Source organism: Salvelinus alpinus, chromosome 20, assembly GCF_045679555.1.
Source record: "Salvelinus alpinus chromosome 20, SLU_Salpinus.1, whole genome shotgun sequence".
In the NCBI taxonomy this organism is placed as follows: Eukaryota; Metazoa; Chordata; class Actinopteri; order Salmoniformes; family Salmonidae; genus Salvelinus; species Salvelinus alpinus.
In genome coordinates this window covers 40,103,803-40,128,261 of record NC_092105.1, presented here as the reverse complement: position 1 = coordinate 40,128,261, position 24,459 = coordinate 40,103,803, and the positions used below count along the sequence as shown (strand labels likewise).

The 24,459-nt window shown below is 40.2% G+C and overlaps 1 protein-coding gene across 3 annotated transcripts; it reads left to right on the top strand.

The window, feature by feature from the left end:
- The first annotated feature begins 691 nt into the window (after positions 1 to 691).
- LOC139546868 (integrin alpha-6-like) lies at positions 692 to 24,459 on the top strand. 3 transcript variants are annotated; one of them, XM_071355770.1, is made up of 26 exons: positions 692 to 1,050; positions 14,873 to 15,000; positions 15,152 to 15,231; positions 15,576 to 15,837; positions 16,188 to 16,319; positions 16,376 to 16,492; positions 16,810 to 17,023; positions 17,147 to 17,340; positions 17,427 to 17,521; positions 17,615 to 17,742; positions 17,836 to 17,925; positions 18,046 to 18,107; positions 18,234 to 18,403; positions 18,509 to 18,652; positions 18,823 to 18,938; positions 19,026 to 19,185; positions 19,273 to 19,359; positions 19,464 to 19,543; positions 19,636 to 19,713; positions 19,812 to 19,914; positions 20,011 to 20,187; positions 20,317 to 20,412; positions 20,496 to 20,612; positions 20,720 to 20,818; positions 20,929 to 21,054; positions 22,867 to 24,459. In XM_071355770.1, the coding sequence occupies exons 1-26, from the start codon at positions 869 to 871 to the stop codon at positions 23,029 to 23,031; spliced, it is 3,402 nt and encodes a 1,133-aa protein (XP_071211871.1). In that variant the 5' UTR covers positions 692 to 868; the 3' UTR covers positions 23,032 to 24,459. The 3 variants fall into 3 exon arrangements, with proteins under 3 accessions (XP_071211871.1, XP_071211869.1, XP_071211870.1); XM_071355769.1 differs by lacking the exon at positions 16,376 to 16,492 and adding an exon at positions 21,280 to 21,408 and having other exon boundaries at positions 712 to 1,050; positions 22,867 to 23,004; XM_071355768.1 differs by lacking the exon at positions 16,376 to 16,492 and having other exon boundaries at positions 709 to 1,050.

The following is a 24,459-nucleotide window of genomic DNA, read 5'->3' as shown; positions in this document are numbered from 1 at the left end:
GGCTACATGCAGCTGTGGTGGTTATCAGTAAACTACAGTTGATCAGACTGAAGCACAGATTAATTGCGCGTGAGTTGACAATGAGGCAAATCAGTCTAAATAACAATACTTGCTTTTGTGTCCATATTTTTTTAACCGAATAAAAGTGTTGGGGCATCTAAAAAAATGTGTTGTTAGTATCTCGAAATTTCGATTTAGTATGTCGAATTTTTTACTTTAAGTACCTCGACATTTTGAGATAGTATCTACATTTTATATTGTTTTTGGTGGTGGGAATGGGCTTCCATAGTTATTTGACCATGTCAAGGGGAAAAAAATATCTAAAAGTAATGGTAAGTTTCACACTAATAAACCTCAAATGGAAACTGGAATGAATGACGACTACTGAATGGCCATTGCAGGTAAAATGTAATTAAAATCAAACCCCAGAAAACTGTTGTGGGGATTTGCAAGGTGACGTAAGTAAAGGGTGGAGGACAGCAGAGGAGTGTCACTAGTCAACACAGCCACAAATGGCTAAACCCCGTTTATTTCTACAATTTCTCTTCTTAAAATGTGATTTAAACATAACTCTAACCTGAACTCTAATCGTAACCACACTGCTAAACCTAACTCCAACCTTAAATGAAAAACAAAAAGCTGATTTTTGTTTTCAAGAATGTTTACCATAGCCAATTTTGACTTTTGTCGATGTGTTAAGTAGTGAAAACCAAGCAGAGGAGGGAGGGGCGCTGTACTGCACTAACTTAATCCATAACCCCGGGAAAACAACAGTACCATTCAGCAGAGAATCCTGAGCGAGGTGTAGTGGAACGTGGAGACAGCGGCACAACATTGGACTATAGTGGTACCGTTAGGTCCTAGCGCAATGGTTCTCCCAATAAGATATTTTCCAATTCATGTGGCACTTTTTTGTTTGCTAGAATGGACTCATATATCAGCCTTCAACCTGGATACCTTGAATGTCCTGAGGAAAGACGGGGAACCCGGCAGTTTATTTGGATTCTCTCTAGCCATGCACCGGCAACTTATTCCTTCAGATAAGAGAATGTAAGTTTCGTCTGTTTTGTTGTTGATATTGTTGTTGAATTAGTTATGTGACATTTATTAGGCTTACACTTCGTGTGGGTAGGTTAGGCTACTTATTGTACGTCTCCAGTCTCCATTTTACAGTAACGTTAGTTGGAGCGTTCATCACTTGATGCATGGTAGCAGGTCCATTGATCAAATTCCTGTGGGACCGTTTTCTTGTCAAGGGAGGAGAATATTGTGCATTTAAAACGATACTGTGCATTTAAAAACGTTTCCTATTAACGCAACGTTCCACAATAAATTAACTATTGCTATTCGTACATTGTTTTTAAATATTTTAAGGTCTTAAACATTTTTTTTACTCTCTATGTTTTGGAGACCTACGTGTTGAATGCGTGTTAATAGGCTAGAAGCACAATGAGTATTTATATTCAGTAGTGCGTGGGTCCAGTCATTGTGTGTTTCAGAATGCCCTTTGACAGCGGCCTTGCTACAAATTAACAATGGAAAACCAGAGGTAACGAGCTTTGTCATTGGAGATATCATGCATGTTAATGACATTTATTCAAAAGAAAGTGACTCTATCCCCCAAATGAGAGGTTGGGATGGGGGCCTCTGAATATGAATAGGAAATATGTAAGGACATTAAAAAGTGAATACACACGGGATATCATACGTTTTTTTTCATAGTATGGGACACTGTATTGCACACCCAGATGTTTATTGAAAAGTATATTATCACTGTTATCATTTCAGAAGAATTTTGGTGTCAAGTAACCAACAGCATTACTTCTGCTGTTTTTAATTCTTAAAAATAGATCTGCCTGCAACTCCATTCTTGTGCACTTATTTAATGAGTTCATAACATGGTTATAACCCCGAGTTTATAACAAATGGTTGTCGTTCTACTAAATAGCAACTCAGGCATCTGCTGTGGTGCAACCATGGTTTTATCTATTCAGCTGTAATCCATTCTCTGATAGTTTAGATTAATTCCTGTGAAAAGTGGAATGATTGGTGACCTGATGTAATTGTCCCAACTGAGAGTGGATGAGTGTGGCATGGGTCGGGGTGAATTATTGGTTTAGAACAAGGTGCTAAGGGCAGTGGGCCAGACAGAACACACTGTGTGTGCAGTGTGCAGTGCACTGTGCACTATTTAAAAACATTGCAGCCATAAACATTGAATATATTTAGATAAAGAACAATCCATGAAGTCTAACTTCATCAAATAAAGATGTATTTTAACTATGGTCAGCATTGCTGTATTACCGAAAGAGCAAAATATATTGACATACCTGACATTCAATAATGATTAGTAATGGTAATGATAGATAGGATGGGCACCATCCGTGTGTAACCTGTGATTCATTTAATTTAGCCAACCCTGAGGTGCCAGGAAAGTTAGGGGTGAGTGCAATGATCCAGCGCGGGACAAAACCATGCCTCACAGGTGTGTGTTCCAGCTACCCACCAGAAGAACAGAGCAAGGGGATGGGCTCTGCTGCATGTCACATCCACACACATACTGTAGCCAGGGTGAGCTTAGCTGAGCTCCAACAAGCAAGCACACATTTGGTGGCAGCCAGAGGGCACTTGCTGCAGTACATTAGAGATGCAAAGGCCCAGTCTGCCATGCACTGATAACAACATTTAGGCCAGGATTCCTTAGATCACTCAGATTGCCCTTCTTTTGCTTAGATCCTCACTTAGATCCTGCTTTGAGGAATGCAATGAGAACCTCTTCAGGTACGGCAGTTCTTGGTATGATTATTAACAAATTTACTACATGTTTATCACCTTCAACGCCAGAGATTTTTAAGTGAAATTCTTATAATTAGCATGTATAGTAGGAGGATGCAGTTAAGCATAACCATAGTGTCATTTGAAAGGGAACATGCTTGAGGTTAAGTGCTTTGAATAAAGGTTAGAATAAGACAGTTAAAATGCTTATCGGTGACAAAATCATGCCTTTGTGCCCATAAATGGATAGGGAGTGGAAACAGATGAACAACACAACTTTTAAAAGTTTTTTTTAATGCTATTTTCAAAGCACATTTTCACCGTAATGGCTGCTGTAAATTACCAGTTAAAAAAAGTTGAATGTCCTACTTGTATGTTAATGTTTTACAAGTGTGTGTATCTCTCTGCCTGTCCAAGAAATAAGTTCAAGAGAAGCCTGCTGATGGCCCAAAGCAGCAGTCTCTAAAATATATAGTGAATTTCATGGTATTTGTTGGACAAACAGAACCTTGGTATTTCTCAGGAGCCTGGCAGTTGGCTGTGTCCCAGTCAATTTCAAAGGGTGGCTAGAATTCCTTGGTTGGGTAGAGAGAGAGCCACTGATTTATTAGCAAAGATAGAAGAGCTCAAGTCTTGGTGTTTTGAAAAGCCACACACATTGGGATCAGATTTACTAAGCAATGTCATTTCGGAAGAATAACAATTCAAACAAAATTCAAGTCAATGTTAGGAGAAAGACAAACATTCTAGTAAATCTGTCCCTGTCTTCCACAGAACTCTAATGAAGGCTAAGAAGACCTGTGGAAAATGAACCATTTGCCTTTATGACCGTTTCCCTTCCCTGTTGGGTTCTTGTCCTTGGTTGGTTGTTACAAAGAAGATAGTATCATTAAAAAAATGTGTAGGCCTATCTGTTTTAGGTCATTAAGACCAGAAGGGAAACACAGTGTCTTGTAAACATTTAGTCTGTAATCAAATCAAATTTATTTATATAACCCTTCTTACATCAGCTGATATATCAAAGTGCTGTACAGAAACCCAGCCTAAAACCCCAAACAGCAAGCAATGCATCCGTGCTTTACTTGAACTGAAATAGGTGCCGGTACAGTTTATCTTTAGGTGCAGGAGCTCCACAATACTTTTGATGTAATATTCTAGGAACAGGAGCTCAAGCAGTAGAACATTTGAGGTACCGGTACTCAGCTCTGGTGAGCTCCTGCCAAAGTCAAGAACTGGCTGTGATCTCAAATTTAGATCCTCATGTGATCTTAGATAATGAACAAACCAAGTGAAAGCAGAGTTGAGCACAAAGATAGTTAATATGTAGCCCTGGCTAACAGCTGTGATGCTCATTAACCCGCTATGTCATTACACAGCTTAGAAAACCAAATGTCAACGCAAATATTTGTGAAACCAATCGATAATTGACTCTATTTATGTTTTCCCCCCACCTAGAGCACCTGATATTCACAGTCAGTGGCGTTAATGGAAAATGCACATCTGGCCAAATTATCAGCAACATTTAATTGGGAATATGAATTAATTAATAATGTTAGCAAATCATTTATTGGCTATTGCTTGTATTGAGTGACCACTTCCTTTTTAGTACATTGGGGCTTGGAACTATTTTTTTAAAGGAGCGTATAGTCTATTATGATGAGTTGGCCATACTTATTGGAGCAGCGGGTGTGGCTATATAACAGACTAATATCCTCACTATCTGAACTCAACTCAACTCAACCAAAGGGATTAACTCACTTACCCTTCCTCTCTAGTTAGATAACCTTCGGTGTCTAGCAATGATTGTGTAAAACTGATTTGAACTCAAAACAACCTCAAGCCCTTCAGGGTTTATTGCCAATGTCTCTGTGCACTTAAAAAAACATGTTGTGTTGAAAGCCGCCCATCTAAAGTGAAAGAAGTGAACAGTCATTGTGTATCTTTGCAACTCCCCAATGGTTGCATTGAAAGCACAACCTCGTTTTAAGTGTGATACACTAAAGTATTTTCCTTCCTTCTAATTATATAGGTTCCGAGGGAGTGGAAGTGATGAGTAGAGATCTACCTTTTTCCATCTGACATTGTATATTAGGGCTCCCAAGTGGCGCAGCGGTCTAAGGCACTGCATCTCAGTGCAAAAGGTATCACTAATCCAGGCTTTATTACAACCGGCCAAGATTGGGAGTCCCATAGGGTGGCGCACAATTGGCCCAGGTTTGGCTGGTGTAGGCCGTCATTGTAAATAAGGATTTATTCTTAATTGACTTGCATAATAATATACACTACCTTTCAAGTTTTTGGGGTCACTTAGAAATGTCCTTGTTTTTGAACGAAAAACACATATTTGTTGTCCATTACAATAACATCAAATTGATCAGAAATACAGTGTAGACATTGTTAATGTTGTAAATGACTATTGTAGCTGGAACCGGCAGTTTTTTAATGGAATATCTACATAGGCGTACAGAAGCCCATTATCAGCAACCATCACTTCTGTGTTCCAATGGCACGTTGTGTTAGCTAATCCAAGTTTATCATTTTAAAAGGCTAATTGATCATTAGAAAACCCTTTTGCAATTATGTTAGCACAGCTGAAAACTGTTGTGCTGATTAAAGAAACAAAAAACTGTTCTTCTTTAGACTAGTTGAGTATCTGGAGCATCAGTGTAACGATGTGCACTGAAAGTCAGGAAGCAAGTTCAGGGAGTGAGTGTTTTTATAAATAAATGCAAAATAATACAGAACACGAACAACGCACAGACATGAAACAGAAACGGAAACAATGACGCCTGGGGAAGGAAAGGGAGTGACATATATAGGGAAGGTAATCAGGGAAGTGATGGAGTCCAGGTGAATCTGATGACACGCAGGTGTGCGTAACGATGGTGACAGGTGTGCGCCCTAATGAGCCGCCTGGTGACCTAGAGGTGGGAGAGGGAGCACACGTGACAATCAGCATTTGTGGGTTCGATTACAGACTCAAAATGACCAGAAACAAATAACTTTCTTCTGAAACTCGGCAGTCTATTCTTGTTCTGAGAAATGAAGGCTATTCCATGCGAGAAATTGCCAAGAAACTGAAGATCTCGTTCAACGCTGTGTATTACTCCCTTCACAGAACAGCGCAAACTGGCTCTAACCAGAATAGAAAGAGGAGTGGGAGGCCCCGGTGCACAACTGAGCAAGAGGACAAGTACATTAGAGTGTCTAGTTTGAGAAACAGACGCCTCACAAGTCCTCAACTGTCAACTTCATTAAATAGTCCCCGCAAAACACCAGTCTTAACTGGTGTTAAGAAGCAACTCCGGGATGCTGGCCTTCTAGGCAAAGTTCCTCTGTCCAGTATCTGTGTTCTTTTGCCCATCTTAATATTACATTTTTATTGGCCAGTCTGATATATGGATTTTTCTTTGCAACTCTGCCTAGAAGGCCAGCATCCCGGAGTCACGTCTTCACTGTTGATGTTGAGACTAGAGGTCGAACGATTATGATTTTTCAATGCCAATACCGATACCGATTATTGGAGGACCAAAAAAAGCCGATATTGATTAATCGGTTTTTATATATATATTTGTAATAATGACAATTACAACAATAATGAATGAACAATGAACACTTTTATTTTAACTTAATATAATACATAAATAAAATCTATTTAGTCTCAAATAAATAATGAAACATGTTCAATTTAGTTTAAATAATGCAAAAACACAGTGTTGGAGAAGAAAGTAAAAGTGCAATATGTGCCATGTAAAAAAGCTAACGTTTAAGTTCCTTGCTCAGAACATGTCACGGCCGTTGTAAGGAGGAGACCAAGGCGCAGCGTGTTATGCGTACATACTTATTTATTTTAACGAATGAACACTGAACAAACTAACAAAATAACAAAACGAACCGTGAAGCTATGTGGATAGTGCAGACAGGCAACTAAACATAGAACAAGAACCCACGAACACCAAAGGGAAAATGGCTACCTAAATATGATCCCCAATCAGAGACAACGATAAACAGCTGCCTCTGATTGGGAACCATATCAGGCCACCATAGATATACAAATCACCTAGACCTACAAACACTCTATACATACAAAAACCCTAGACAGTACAAAAACTAACGTACCCACCCTAGTCACACCCTGACCTAACCAAAATATAAAGAAAACATAGATATCTCAGGTCAGGGCGTGACAGAACATGAGAACATATGAAAGCTGGTGGTTCAATATTCCCAGTTCTTCAATATTCCCAGTTAAGAAGTTTTAGGTTGAAGTTATTATAGGAATTATGACGAGTCGACTATTTCTCTATACCATTTGTATTTCATATATCTTTGACTATTGGATGTTCTTATAGGCACTTTAGTATTGCCAGCCTAATCTCGGGAGTTGATTGGCATGAAGTCATAAACAGCGCTGTGCTTCAAGCATTGCTAAGAGCTGCTGGCAAACACAGTAAAGTTTGAATGAATGCTTACGAGCCTGCTGCTACCTACCGCTTCTCAGTCAGACTGCTTTATCAAATATCAAATCATAGAATTAATTATAATATAATAAACACAGAAATACGAGCCTTAGGTCATTAATATGGTCAAATCCAGAAACGATCATTTCTAAAACAAAACGTTTATTCTTTCAGTTTAATACGGAACCGTTCCATATTTTATCGAACGGGTGGCAACCCTAAGTCTAAATATTGCTGTTACATTGCACAACCTTCAATGTCATGTCATAATTATGTAAAATTCTGGCAAATTAGTTCGCAACGAGCCAGGCAGCCCAAACTGTTGCATATACCCTGACTCTGCTTGCAGTGAAAGCAAGAGAAGTGACGCAATTTCCCTAGTTAATATTGCCTGCTAATATTAATTTATTTTAACTAAATATGCAGGTTTAAAAATATATACTTCTGTGTATTGATTTTAAGAAAGGCATTGATGTTTATGGTTATGTACATTTGTGCAAAGATTGTGCTTTTTTTCGGCAATGCGCTTTTGTTAAATCATCACCCGTTTGGCGAAGTTGAAGTAGGCTGTGATTCGATGATAAATTAACAGGCACCACATTGATTATATGCAACGTAGGACAAGCTAGTTAACCTAGTAATATCATCAACCATGTGTAGTTAACTAGTGATTATGTGAAGATTGATTGTTTTTTACAAGATAAGTTTAATGCTAGCTAGCAACTTACCTTGGCTCCTTGCAGCCACAAGGTCCTTTTGACGCTGCACTCGTGCAACAGGTGGTCAGCCTGCCACGCAGTTTCCTCGTTGATTGCAATGTTATCAGCCATAATCGGTGTCCAAAAATGGCCAATGCCGATTAATCGGTCGACTTCTAGTTGAGACTGGTGTTTTGCAGGTACTATTTAATGAAGCTGCCAATTGAGGACTTGAGAGGCGTCTGTTTCTCAAACTAGACACTCTAATGTACTTGCCCTCTTTCTCAGTTGTGCACCGGGGCCTCCCACTCCTCTTTCTATTCTGGTTAGAGCCAGTTTGCGCTGATCTGTGAAGGGAGTAGTACACAGCGTTGTACGAGATCTTCAGTTTCTTGGCAATTTCTCGCATGGAATAGCCTTCATTTCTCAGAACAAGAATAGACTGACGAGTTTCAGAAGAAAGTGCTTTGTTTCTAGACATTTTGAGCCTGTAATCGAACCCACAAATGCTGATGCTCCAGATACTCAACTAGTCTAAAGAAGGCCAGATTTATTGCTTCTTTAATCAGCAGTGATCAATTAGCCTTTTAAAATGATAAACTTAGATTAGCTAACACAACGTGCCATTGGAACACAGGACTGATGGTTGCTGATAATGGGCCTCTGTACGCTTGTGTAGATATTCCATAAAAATCTGCCGTTTTACAGCTACAATAGTAATCTAAAACATTAACAATGTCTACACTGTATTTCTGATCGATTTGATGTTATTTTAATGGACAAAAAATTAGCTTTTCTTTAAAAAACAAGGACATTTCTAAGTGAACCCAAACTTTTGAAAGGTAGTGTATATATTGAACATGTTAATGCATCCTTTTCAAAACAATGAGTTGGATACCTCCGTGAATAGCTATGTACGTCGATGATTTGGTTAGGATATCTCCACAGTGAAACCAGAGAGAAGGCCATTGAATTGTACATGCCAGGCCATCTGTGCACATGTAACCCAATAGACCGCTTGCAGCAGTTTTCTCTCAGAGAAGACACTCAAAACCAACTAGAAATCGTGGCTTTTCTAGGATCACACTGTACAGTAGAATGTCTATGAACTCTTTGCACCACATCTAACAGGGGTTTTGTTCCTATCTGAGCTTTCACTGAGCAGGATCTCTGCTTAAATCCAGCACGCCTAATTCTTGTAATGGCCTGGCTGATATAACAAGCCAACTCCAGTCCAGTGCCAAGTGTTGGTGTGGGTAAACGGACACAGTTAGAACAGCTGCAGGGGTCCTGGGGACTGTGAGTGCGCAGCGGTGGGGGCAGCGTCACACATGTGAACAAAGGCCACCACTATTCATTTCCTGTTAGTCTGTAACCAACCATGCTGTTGGTTGATCTGCCATGCTTTGACATGGTCTCTGTTTTGGCTTTCTTTGCTCTTCCTATTGTCTTTTAGACTTCTTGACAGGGATAGAGATATGGCTTCCCATGTATGCTTTTATTTACCTGTGGTAGTTATGCTGACTTGATATTATAACCTGGATGTTTTCTGTTTTAGGGAAACAGGGGCAGTAGATTTGCAATGTTATTTTTTGAATGTGTTCGAAAATGTCTCATTTCCCGCAAATGTAACTTGTTGGCAGTTTGCTACAAAGAAGGTAGCTTAGCGGTAGCTTACCGTATATCACATCACAGTGTTCCCATTACTTCTCTAGGGCATTCAGATCTATGAAGACCAGAGGGAAGAACGTTTCAGAAGCTCCAAGTAGCAGTTTTTACTTTTTGGTTCTAATTGCTTAGTCATTCCAAATGAGTTTATCTACATCAGAAGCTGTTTAGTAGTCAATATGACAGAGTGGATAAGGTGCTTGTCCATAAGTCATCAAAAATTAGCAGCTTGTTTACATGTGTGCACCAGACTTTGGATGCAAAGGCTGAAGTGTTGCGTGTTAATGTCAATATTACTCTTCAGTGATTTGCCGAATTCTACAACTATCACTGAGGAGCCATGCTGAAAACCTTTTCTTGCAGATACAAATCCCTATCTCTGTGTTACTATCTCTGCATTGATGTGTTGTTTCCCACTTAATATAGCTCTACACTCTGGGAAAAAAGGTTCTATCTAGAACCAAAAATGGTTCTTCGCCTGTCCCCATAGGAGAACCCTTCGAAGAACCCTTTTTGGTTCCATATAGAACCCTTTTGGTTCTACCCGGAACCCTTTTGATTCTACCCGGAACCAAAAAGACTTATCCTATGGGGACAGACGCAGGAACCTTTTGGAACCTTTTTTTCAACAAGTTTATGGGGTTGTTTTCTCCAGGGTTAAGTGAAAGTGTGATGTGCAAGAGTAACATTACAATAAATAAATTGTGATTCTGAAAGCCCTCAACTATATACATTCTAACTGTGCCTAGCACTGAAGCTCAGCTGCACTGTGAAATTGTAGTTACGATCTTTGTATTGACTAAGCTCTTATTTGCATTTCACTGGCTGTTGATAGAAGGGAGGGGACAGAATTTGGGCCTCGATCTTCCTCTTTCCCAACAGGCTTCCTCTTGGGAGTCCTTGTTTGTTAATTGGAGGTCTATGACACTATCCAATGAATCAATAGGGGGTTTACGGAATCATGCAGAGTGGAGGAAGAGGGTGGAGAGGATTCCCTGACCCCTTTGAGGAAATTCTCACAACGTTTCCATTGGATTCACACTGTGGTCCACGATCACCCAAATGTGTTCTCCACTAGAACGGAGGTCCCTAAGCAGTTGAACATAGGACTTGTACTGTGTGGACTGTAATACATTTCCCTAATTGCATTACAAAACGACTTCCTCTAGGTAATATGCAATAGGCCTATGCAATATTTTCGCCCAGAGTGAGCCATTCTCATATTGATGCTTCTGCTCACGTTTTTCTCAGTGCTCCCTGGTATGGGCTGTGGCTCTCACTCACTGTCCAGGCTGGAAAATGTGACCCAGAGTGGTCCTGCTGAAGTGTTTCTCTCACAGTGGTTGTTCAACAATGAGCAAGCTGCCTGTGTGTTTCCCTCTTTAGTGTTAGCCCAACAGGAACACTTTTTTATTTAGTGAAGTGCAAGTACAGCCAATTCCTAAAAGCCCTGCTAAGATATTACTTGAAATATTTCATTCCAATATCTCATTCAGTCACAGGTCTTATAAAGCATTGTGCATAAATATATGGTCTCCTGAGTGGGCAGCGGTCTAAGGCACTGAATCTCAGTGCTTGAGGCATAACTACACACACCCTGGTTTGATTCCAGGCTGTATCACAACCGGCCGTGATTGGGAGGCCCATAGGGCGGCACACAATTGGCCCAGTGTGGTTAGGGTTTGGCCGGTGTCGGCCGTCATTGTAAATAAGAATTTGTTCTTAACTGACTTGTCTAGTTAAATAAGTAAATACAAATGTAAATGGCTCTACAAATTATTCAAGCCTTAAACGTATTCACACAGGCCTATTGTCCCCCTGCGGTTGTTAGGATTCTCTGAGGGACTGGGGGTGATTTGGATAAGTTGTTGTCAGTAAGCTAATGTTGTACAGGACAATCACATTATTGAATAGGTTCCAAATTAGATTGTCGGCTCTACTGTTGCTCTGCCTATTGCTCATTGTATTGCACAATAGTCTACTCTACTACATACAGTTGAAGTCGGAAGTTTACATCCACTTAGGTTGGAGTCATTGAAACTTGTTTTTCAACCACTCCACAAATTTCTTGTTAACAAACCATAGTTTTGGCAAGTCGGTTAGGACATCTACTTTGTGCATGACACAAGTAATTTTACCAACAATTGTTTACAGACAGATTATTTCACTTATAATTCACTGTATCACAATTCCAGTGGGTCAGAAGTTTACATACACTAAGTTGACTGTGCCTTTAAACAGCTTGGAAAATTCCAGAAAATTATGTCATGGCTTTAGAAGCTTCTGATAGGCTAATTGACATCATTTGAGTCAATTGGAGGTGTACCTGTGGATGTATTTCAAGGCCTACCTTCAAACTCAGTGCCTCTTTGCTTGACATCGTGGGGAAATCAAAAGAAATCAGTCAAGTCTTCATAAAAAAATTGTAGACCTCCACAAGTCTGGTTCATCCTTGGGAGCAATTTCCAAATGCCTGAAGGTACCACGTTCATCTGTACAAACAATATTACCTAAGTATAAACACCATGGGACCACACAGCCGTCATACCGCTCAGGAAGGAGACGCGTTCTGTCTCCTAGAGAGGAACGTACTTTGGTGTGAAAAGTGCAAATCAATCCCAGAACAATAGCAAAGAACCTTGTGAAGATACTGGTGGAAACAGGTACAAAGGTATCTATATCCACAGTGAAACGAGTCCTATATCGACATAACCTGAAAGGCCGATCAGCAAGGAAGAAGCCACTGCTCCAAAACCCCCATAAAAAAGCCAGACTACGGTTTGTAACTGCACATGGGGACACAGATTGTACTTTTTGGAGAAATGTCCTCTGGTCTGATGAAACAAAAATAGAACTGTTTGGCCATAATGACCATCGTTATGTTTGGAGGAAAAAGGGGGAGGCTTGCAAGCCGAAGAACACCATCCCAACCGTGTAGCACGGGGGTGGCAGCATCATGTTGTGGGAGTGCTTCGCTGCAGGAGGGACTAGTGCACTTCACAAAATAGATGGCATCATGAGGCGGGAAATTATGTGGATATATTGAAGCAACATATCAAGACATCAGTCAGGAAGTTAAAGCTTGGTCGCAAATGCGTCTTCCAAATGGACAATGACCCCAAGCATACTTCCAAATTTGTGGCAAAATGGCTTAAGGACAACAAAGTCAAGGTATTTGAGTTGCCATCACAAAGCCCTGACCTCAATCCTATAGAAAATGTGGGCATAACTGAAAAAGCATGTGCGAGCAAGGAGGCTTACAAACCTGACTCAGTTACACCATCTCTGTCAGGAGGAATGGGCCATAATTCACCAAACTTATTGTGGGACACTTGTGGAAGGCTACCCGAAACATTTGACCCAAGTTAAACAATTTAAAGGCAATGCTACCAAATACTAATTCAGTGTATGTAAACTTCTGACCAACTGGGAATATGATGAAAGAAATAAAAGCTGAAATAAATCATTCTCTCTACTATTATTCTGACATTTCACATTCTTAAAATAAAGTGGTGATCTTAACTGACCTAAGACAGTGAATTTTTACAATGATTGAATGTCAGGAATTGTGAAAAACTGAGTTTAAATGTATTTGGCCAAGGTGTATGTAAACCTCCGACTAAATAGATCATGAGAAGATCTCTTTTTTTGTTGTCCCTAGCCACCAAAATAATTATTTTGAGGACTGACAGCCAGTTGATATACAAATTGTTTATATTTGTGTCTCAAAGGGCATGTTCCCAATTATTTGAAAACTCTTGAGACCGTATTATGAATGCTGGCAGTTTGTCTGGCAATTTGTATAGACACACAGTAATGGACATGTGTTTGCCAGTTTGACATGGTTTCTGTTATTCAGTGCAGTCCTGGGTACTAAACTGACTGCATGTAATCCCATGTCTAAAAATGGTCAGTATGAATTATTGAATAGAACAGCTGCAGTATAGGATTACCAAACATCTCTGACATCTGCTATTGTCACAGTACATTCATCTATAGACCATACAGTGGTGGGCCGTCAGGGCCTGCAAGGCCTTCTCTGCTGGCCTAAACATCATCAGAATATATATTTTTTTAAATATATTTTCCCACAAATATGTATTAAATTATTCCCCAGAGTAAGAGTTATACTTTTCATTTCATAGCTTTCCTCTTGGTTGCACTGCTTCCAGCCCCAGGTTGAGATTTGGAGGGCTGGTCTTTATGTTAGATCTTTTATCCAATCATATTCAGCCATCATGTGTTGCCAGGGGTCTAAAATCTGCCCTCAGGCCTTCAGAATCAACAGTGCGGGCGCTTGTAGCTTATAGTGAATGGAAATGAAAATTTAGTGTCAACCAATCAGCTTTAGAGTTGGCTATTGTACGCCTGCTGGCTGGCTCCAGTGTTACACAGGAGCCAGCTAGCAGGCGTAGTGCGTGCACGTCTTTTGATTGGATTACCAATATTGAAAGGCAGGTCCTATGGGCAGGTCTATGCAGATCTAGGAAACTGAATTTGATAAACGAATTAATTTGCGTACTACTAAGCTGTTTTTTCAACCCACAATGGCGGAAGGAGGAGAAGATATCGATTTGGTCGAGGATATAATTATAACGCCATTCTCAAGACGAACTTTTCAAGAAAAGTTAGACATTGTAAGGAGAGGTCGCCCGACGCCGACGCTTCAAAGCCTGTCACAGGCGGGAAAGGGGTTTGTTCGCTCGCCACTTTCAAAGTTCCAACTACGAGCGCTATGGCTCTGAGAAGCACTGCAAACTGTACTGCTGGGAATGCCTATTATTTGCAAGTGATCGATTTGGTGTTTGGAGCCACACTGGCTTTGCAAACTTGAGTTGTCTAACCAAGGCAGCAACGAGACACCAAAGTACGGCTGGGCACTTACAAGCAATGGTGCTTTTGAAAACTTTTGGGGACACCGGAGTGGATCTACAGCTCAACGAACAAACGCGCAGGGCAACGCAGCTGCACAATGAAAAGGTGAAGGGAAATATTGAAAAGACTCATTGATTGTGTCATGTTTTTGGGTAAATACTGTTTACCCAAAAATGTCAATTTGTCAATTTCAAGGTGACGCAACGCCTGGTTATACTGCGTTTCTGTCTAAATGTATAGTGTCTAGAGCCATGGCATCATAATGATGGTAATAAGAGGTGAATTAATTCGGGTGGGACTGTGTAGTACCTCACTGAAGGCCCAGGACCCAGGCCCACGGCACGCCACTGAGACCATACATATCTTAAAGACACAGTCATTGGATTTTTCTTACAGACTGTTGATTGGAGCACCAAGAGCCAAAGCTCTGGCCAACCAGAGAGCCAACATAACCGGAGGCCTGTACAGTTGTGACATCACCACAGAATCTGATGACTGTGATCGCATCGATTTTGACAATGAAGGTGAGGTGTTAATCATATCGGTTTCTCAATCTGTTTCTCTCTCCTACACAACATATGAATTAACACGATGCTTTATTATTCACAATATACTAAATCATTCTAACGCAAGAATAAAAATAACATCCTGATTCCTTCTGATGAATTTCCACAGAGGATGTGAGAGTTGAGAACAAGGAGAACCAGTGGATGGGGGTGACAGTTAACAGCCAGGGCCCCGGAGGGAAGATTGTGGTAAGTCAGTGTCCGAGGATATACTGGTTGGTTTCCTGACCAGGCTCATTTTGCTTTGTAAATCTCACACGTGGAACTTTGCATTAGATCTACAGTATTCATTAGCTGAGGATCTGTCTTACTTGGTGGATGTTAACCTGATTTCATTATACCCTGATGAAGACAGCTTGTCTGTCGAAACGTTGGTTATTTCGGTTGTTCAATTATTGCATCGGAGCTCCTAGAGTGTACGGCTCGCCTTTTCTTTTTCAAGTGTTCTACTCCGCTAGCCAGCATCTCGCCTAGACAGGTGTGCGTTTCTTTCGCCTCCAGATTAACCTGATTCCACTGTCTTGTCATTGCAGACCTGTGCTCATCGCTACCAGAGACGTCTGTTTGTGGACACTGCTCAGGAGTCCCGTGACATCACAGGCCGCTGCTACGTCCTGAGTCAGGACCTAACTATTGATACGTCCTCTGATGAAGACGGAGGGAACTGGAAGTTCTGTGAGGGACGTGCCAGAGGCCATGAGAGGTTTGGCTCATGCCAGCAGGGTCTGGCTGCCACGTTCACCAAGGACTACCATTACGTGGTGTTTGGAGCGCCTGGCGCCTACAACTGGAAAGGTAGGAGTCTGTTCATAAGGCAAGAACTTAAGTTGTAGTTGCCAAACCTATTTACTTTGAAAATCACTGGGTGTTCAATGCATAGATTTGAATGTCAGCTGAATGAACCATGTAGTAATTGTGACTTACATTGCCCTCTAAAGGTAAAGAAAGGCATTGCAACATTCTTCATTTGACATTTCCATACTGTGCTTTAATAGAATTTTATTTTCACTTGAAGAATAAATTCACCCAATTACATTTAGCTTGGGTCATTATTGTTTTGTTGATTATTTAATTTATTTAGGGTCATTTATTTAAGCCATCAGCATTCCATTGACATCTTCACCCCTCACTCTCAACCACTCTAGGCATTGTACGTGTAGAGCAAAAGAACAACACTTTGTTGGAAAAGGGATTTTATGATGATGGGCCTTATGAAGTTGGAGATGAGAACCGCTTGGATCCTGACCTGGTGCCTGTGCCTGCTAACAGCTACCTAGGTGGGTACAGTAGGTCTGAACCTTGATTGTGGGAATCATGTGTTTTGTGTGCTTAGGTATCCTGTTCATGACCAGTTTGTTTGCTGCCAACCCTGATCAGTTTGTGTATAAGTCACCTTCTCTGCAGGTCAGCTTTGAGAGAACTCTAGATGTGACGACCAATACTTACTTAGGTTTGTGACCTTCGAGGTGCCTAAAACATTAACCATTCCATCTCCATGATGGCTAACTAGTGAATGGTTTATAGTGTGAATATTTAGCATGTCATTATTTTAACATAATGCTTGAATGCACTGCAGTTATTATTACTGGTATACTTATGTGTGCATCAACATGTGTTTTCTAGGTTGCATCAAGATGACATGACTAGTATATTTATTCGTGTTTTTCTTTACATCCCAAATTCACTCATTTATCCATGAAATATGCATGATCTGTATTATAGACAGTGTAAGAGATATACCTTGATTCCTGTTATTTCATGTTGCAGGATTTTCCCTTGATTCTGGCTTTAGCATCACCAAGGGGCGTGGCCTAACTATTGTGTCTGGAGCACCACGAGCCAATCACTGTGGGGCTGTGGTCCTGTTGCGAAAAGAGAATGAAGCGTCAGCAAGACTCTCCCCAGAGTACATTCTAGAAGGGCCTGGACTGGCATCGTCTTTTGGATATGATGTAGCTGTGGTCGACCTGAATGGAGATGGGTATGTCACACAAGTTCACTTCTACTTCTCCAGTTGTGGCTTATCCATACATTATGTAATCAAACCTACATGGATATTGTAAGATATGCTTACATTTTTTTGTTTTTGTTTTTTGCATCCCAGGTGGCAGGATATTGTAGTGGGAGCCCCTCAGTTCTTCATGAAAGAGGGAGACATTGGAGGAGCTGTTTATGTCTACATCAACCAGGCAGGAAAGTGGGCCAAGATCACCCCAATCCGCCTCAATGGAACCAAAGACTCAATGTTTGGGCTGGCAGTGGAGAACATCGGTGACATCAATCAGGACTCCTATCAAGGTGGGAACCTGGTATCTGTTCTTGTTTCTGGCCTTTTCTGTGCTTTTCCCATCAAATTCCATAGCTAAATGGCTTCTCTTTTACAGACATTGCCGTTGGAGCACCCTACGCTGATGCCGGGGCAGGAAAAGTGTACATTTACCATGGTTCTGCTAATGGAATCAACACCATGCCTGCACAGGTTGGTTTTGCAGTGTTTTATTGGTTAAGAATATGCTTGTTGACATAGTGAAATGACATCACTGCTGCATCCTATTTTTATTTGTAATTTCAGATCCTTGAGGGAAAGCCCAACAACATCAGATTATTTGGATATTCTCTGGCTGGGAACATGGATTTAGATAAGAATTCCTATCCTGATATAGCCATTGGGTCGCTCTCAGATACAGTACTCGTTTACAGGTGATGATCTTGTTAGGCTATCTATAGCAATCTAGTTTCGACCTCACAAATGAATTTCAAGATAACACAACTCACATAACATTTTTTTTTTAGGGCAAGGCCAATTATTAGTATCAAGAAGGATGTCAAAATTACTCCGAAGGAAATTGACTTCACAAAGAAAACCTGTGGCAACAGTATCTGGTAAGGTTTTGATGGGATTTGATAACTACTCATGTTTGAAAATATGTCTGACATCTTTATACTTCTGTGGATTTGTTTGCTAATTTAATTGAATGACATCCATTTATTTGTTGTCTACAGTTTGACCGTGGAAGCATGCTTCACCTATAAAGCAAACCCTGCATCCTACAGCCCAAAACTAAGTAAGCGAAGCTTCTCTCTCTCCTGTAACCCCACCCCAATTGGGATAATTTGTCGTAGTCCCGAAATTCCTGAATCCATTTGTCCTTACATAATACATACTGTTGTTCTGCAATGTTTCCTTACAGCTATCCGCTATGCATTTGAGGCTGAAGCAGATCGCAGGAAGCAAGGGCTGATCTCTAGGGTCCTGTTTCTGAACAAGTCTCGCACCGACCAGGACTTCCAGTCCACCGGAATTCTGGACCTCCGGGGACAAAACAAAAGAGCGTGTACCAAGACAAAAATCAGACTGCAGGTACAGTATTTGGTCTTCGTCTAACCCTCTTGAGATTTTAGAATAACACCTAGAATGTGGCTCCGGAGACAGTGTACTCATCGTGGTTGTGTTCTCTGTCTGTAGGATAACATTAGGGACAAGCTGCGTGGTATTCCCATTGAGGTGTCAGTGGGGATCCTGGGCACCAAGCGTCAGAAGAGGCAGAATGCTCTCCCACAGCTTGTGCCTATTCTTGACAACTCCCAGCCAAGCAAGGTCGTCACTGAGGTAATCATACTGCTTCAGAGCTGAGAGAGGATCTCCGTGTCCCCATTGTTGCATATACTTCACGATGCCATTGAATGTCTCAGGGCGAATGGAATTCAGTAAAGTTTAGAATGGACTTACTGTCAGATGCATTAAAAATAAGCTTTTTTATGTATTGTGCTTCATTACAGGTTAACTTCTTAAAGGAAGGATGTGGAAATGATAATATTTGCCAGAGTAATTTACAACTGGAGTACAGATTCTGTTCCAAAGAGCCCAACCAAGAGGTATTCCCTCCATTACAGATGTGAGTATGAACAAACATTCTCAGAAAAGAAAACCATGAATCTGAGGAAGAGGTTTAAGGCAATGTTTTGTTTTTGTTTTTATCCAGGCAGAATGGGCTACCAGTGATCTCCCTCAGTGATCAGAAGGACATAGCTCTGGAGGTGACAGTGAAGAACAGAAATGGGGATGATGCCCATGAGGCTAAGCTGGTGGGGATGTTCCCTAACGCTCTCTCATTCTCCGGCTTTCGCTCTCAGAAAACTACGGTAAGTGGAGGGACTCTGGTTTATTTCAGCATACTCAGATTTGCTATCAGTCAAGTAACAACATTGTAATGGGTTCTTGTTCTCCAGAGGGACAAACCGGTGCTTTGTTTAGCCAATCAGAATGGCTCCCAGACAGAGTGTGAACTGGGGAATCCGTTCAAAACAGATTCAAGGGTAGGCTATGAAGTAGTTTTCTTTACAGTATTTTTCTTATTCTGTCATTGTGTGGCTCACTCATGGTGAATGTTATTTAATATCTGGATGCAATGGGTTTCCAGGTTACTTTCTACATAATCTTGAGCACTGCTGGTATCTCTCTCAATACCACAGAAATCGACATTGACCTTGAGCTTCAAACGTAAGTAGCACTATAGTTTTCGCACAAACGTGACTGATGACTGACTTGGTGGCCTTGTAAAACACTTTTATGTGTCATTTCTCTTCTTTCAGGACCAGTACACAGGAAAACACGGGCAGTGTGAAAGCAAGGGCAAAAGTAGTGATTGAGATGTTACTTTCTGTTGCAGGGTAAGTATTCAAACATTTACACTTTTTGACTACTGCATCAATTAGTTCTGAAAGCTATTGTGTGCAATGTGGTCCTCTAATATGTGGTTTATCAACAGAGTTGCGAGACCCTCCCAGGTGTATTTTGGGGGCGATGTGAAAGGAGAGAGTGCCATCAAGACAGAAGAGGAGATCGGCAGTTTGATCGATTATGAATTTAGGGTAATTATCGTTGTCTGCTTATCTCACTGAGTTTCTCAATATAACTTGATCTGAGGTTTGACCGTGATGTTGAAAATGTTAATATTATACCTCCAGATAATCAATTTGGGTAAGCCGTTGAAGTCCTTTGGCACAGCCTCGTTGAACATCCAGTGGCCCAAAGAGAATGTGGATGGGAAGTGGCTGTTATATCTGGTTAAGATCAGCACCACTGGCCTGGAAGAGATCCCCTGCTCCCCAGAAACTGAGATCAACTCTCTCAAACACATTCAGGTAATACTTTCCTAATGCAGTTTCACTGTATTCTATGCATTTGTTCAGAAGCAAAAAACGTCCAGAGAAGGCGTTTTAAAACACTTAATGAAATTATAGTTTGAAACACTAACTTGTGATAATTTTTAGGAGTCTAGCACATCTAGGAAAAAGCGTGAAGCTGGAGGCAAAAAATCTGGAGGCAAAATCTCTTTGTTATCAGACCAAAGAAAGCACAAGATTTTGGTAAACACACTTTCATTTGCATTTTTTTTTATTGATCAATAATGACATCTAGGTTGTCTGACAAAAAAGTATTTTCCTCTCAGATGTGTGGCAATGGCTATGACTCTAGATGTGTGGTGATCAAGTGCCCTCTACTGGGCTTGGACAGTAGTGCAGTGATTTCTCTAAGGTCCCGTCTGTGGAACGCTACCTTCCTTGAGGTGAGAAACAACATGCCTGTTGCTATTTGCTTTTCAAAATAGTCCTAAATAGCCGACACGATTGATTCGGACATTCTCTAACATTGAAAACCTTTATTTTGAAACAGAATTACGCGTCTTTGAACTATCTTGATATAATTGTGAAAGCTTCCATCAGCCTTGATGCTCCTGCAAAGAATATGGTTCTCAGGAATGCTGAGACTCAGGTGAGTGGCACAGTCGACTCAAACAATGAATCCTTCACTGATCAATACAACTAAGAGTTTCTATGTAACAAATCAAAATAAACATACTGTTTCTTCTTGTGCCCATGCAGGTGAGAGTCACAGTGTTTCCAGAGAAGGCAGTAGCCCAGTTTGGTGGAGTCCCATGGTGGATCATCCTTGTGGCTGTCCTGGCTGGTATTCTGATGTTGGCGTTGCTAGTGTTTCTGCTCTGGAAGGTAAGGACAGTCTAGCTGCAACACATTTACTAATATATTCACTGTGTTGTACTCTGAGCTATTAGTAGACGCATGTAACAGTGAATCATTATTCATTCAGGTGGTAATCATAACATACAGTGATTATAACGTATCTTCCTCATAAAACAGATTTTATTCACACTTGCGGTGTTACAGTATATTTCCAGTCTCATATTGATTCTCATCACCCTTGCTCTCCTTAAGTGTGGTTTCTTCAAGAGAGCCCCACAGTATGATGCAGCGTATCACAAGGCACAGATCCATGTTCAGCCCTCTGACAAAGAGGAACTCACTACTGAGGCATAGTGCCTGATCTCTGCACTCAGACCTGGGGTAAAATGGACATTGCAGTCAGCATGGAGTGTGGGCTTAACAAAGACTAACTCACTTTGGCTTTAAAGGAAATGCTTACTTCCGAAGCTACTTCCGAACGTCTCGTGTGAACATTTTTGAATGGACACACACTCCCATACGTATTGATTTGGATAGTGAAGCTAAAACTTTGAATTTGGCTCTGTACTCCGTCATGTTGGATTTGAGATTAAATGTTTATATGAAGCAACAGTAAAGAATGTCACCTTTTATTTGAGGGTATTTTCATACATATCTGTTTTAGTATTTAGAAATGAATGCACTTTATGTATCTTGTCCCCCCATTTGAAGGTGTCATAAGTATTGGACAAATTCACTTATAATATATTAAGTAGTCAAAACATTAGTATGTGGTCCCATATTCCTAGCACGCAATGACTACATCAAGCTTGTTACTCTTGTTGGATGCATTTGGATGCATTTGCAGTTTGTTTTGGTTGTGTTTCGGATTATGTTGTGCCCAATAGAAATGAATGGTAAATAATGCATTATATAATTTTGGAGTCACATTTATTGTCAATAAGAATAGAATATGTTTCTGAACATTTCTACATTAATTTAAACGCCACCACGATTACGGATAATCATGAATGAATCGTGAATAATGATGAGTGAGAAAGTTACAGATGCACAAAGATCATGCCCCCAAAACAATTTGGTGAGAAAGTTACAGAGGCATAAATATCATACACCCCCCCCCCCAAAAAAGCATGATATTTATGCCTCTGTAACCTTCTCACTAAAACTTTTGACTAAATTGAATACACTATAAGTGAATTTGTCAAAATACTTATGATACCTTCAAATGGGGGGACTAGATACATAAAGTGATTTTATTTCTAAACTGTTAAACAGATATGTATGAAAACACTCTAAAAAAAGGGGAAAATCTATACTGTCGCATCATAAAACATTTGATCTCAAAACCATAATGATGGAGTGTGACACCAAATTAAAAGTTTTAGCTTCACTGTCCAAATAAATACGTGTGTGATTGTACTATGTCTGGTCATTGGAATTGATCTAATTTGAATATGTGCAAAGAGTATGCACTATTCAGATACAGTATTTGTGTGTTTGAATTTGGTCAGCATTTAAAGTTTTTTTCCCCCGAATGAGCAGTTATTCGATTTCCCTTATTTTCAAACCTATTAAGCTTTTTATTCCAGAAGTAATTCTGGAACTATATCTTGTGTGCTATGAAGCTTCTTTATTTTTCTAGGTTTCTGCTTTGCCCGCCTGGCTGTTTGGAAATGCTATTTTGAATATTACTCTTTCCAAGGGAAGCATGCTCTCACACAAATCACTCTCTTTGCATTGCCTCTGATTTGCTTGAGCATTATATTTTGTAAGTGTTGTATTTATATGTGCAGGTTGATACAAGTCTCATTTATAATAATGTATATTTTCTCTTGCCAGTGTGGATTTTTCAAACGCTCAAAACATGATGACAGCGTTCCAAGATACCATGCCGTACGGATAAAGAAGGAGGCTTGTCAGTTTAAAGACGGAAAAGCCAAGCTGGATTCCTTTGAGAAAAAGCAGTGGATGACAAGCTGGAATGAGAACGAGAGCTACTCATGAGACACTTGACTGTTGGGATACGGTCAGATACATTAGTCTCCTATTTTCCTAAACATCTAATGACTGCATTCGGGAAGCAAACTACAAAATAAACGTTTTCTATTCTCCCCAAGGACTCTCAGATGAAAATCTATCCCGTGTCGTATCTGAGGAAATGAGAAGCATCACGTCTTACATTTGGGTAGAGAAAGGAAATTGGGATTTTGAAATCCATTATCTGCCACTGATACAGTTTTTAATGACATGATGAATTGAGTTTCAATCTCCAATGTTTAGCTGTAGATAATCTTTCTGCTGTGTTTTTTTGCAGTCAGTTTTATCCAATCTCTATGTTGTATTATCCCTGCAATGTATAGACTGGAACATTCTGTATGTTTTGTATATATTTAAATACTTTAGCACACTGTATATTTATTTTTTGTCATTATCTGTACAAAGAAAACAGATATGCATTGGCCAAAGTCTTTTTAAATGTTTTATCTAAAGTTACTTTTCAGTAGAATAAGTAAGGGTAAATGGTACTGCTGATTTTCTAGTGCTGCACAGACTAAAAAGTAGCTACAGGTATTATGTGAATAATATTGTCATTGGGACTCATTCTTTGCACTTGTTATGATTATTAAAAAAAGGTATGTCATTTCTACACAAGTCATAAGGTACAAAGTTTATGCAATGCTTCTCAACTCCCAAATTAGAAAAGAATAGCACCTTTATGAATATTTCTAAGACAGTTATATGTCAGTTATGAGTTGGAGATATATAACGGATTCACACCAAACCTCTGTTTATCCATGGCTTTGACAGTGCCCCTGTCAAAGCCATTTCATATGCGCGAATACTGTACTGGGTGATACTTCAGTAGCATGCAGCTGGGACAACTGGAGTCGAAAGAAGCAGTAAAATGCAGTTTATTGTTTTGCTAATTTTATTTTAGCATTCCTGAGTAAGAAGGAAGGCACTCAGTAATGGTATTTGTAATGTGTGTCTTGAAGGTTAAGATGCCACCTGACATAAGAATCATAATACAAACCCCCAAAATGACGACTTCGGAAAGTGATCTTGTTGATGAATGCTCTCTGTAGGCCTATCAGACTTCATTTTATATGGAAGCTATTCAAAGGGTAATTGCTGTGGAATGGTGATCAATGAGAGGCATTAGGCGCTTTCACACTGCACCTTAGCTCAGGGTTAACAAATGCTTGTGTGAACACCGACTAAGCTAGCCCAGGGCCAGTCTAGCCTGGGGCTAAAAACAATGCAGTGTGAAAAGGCCTATTTAGTACTAGGCCTACCTAAAACATGTTTTGAAAAAAAAAAAAGTAAGTCTCAGCACTGGCTCTTCATTCATTCCTCTATTCAGATGTTTTGAATACTGTGCTTTGTGACAAATTGCAATAAAAAGAGAATAAATGGCTCAAAGTTCTACAA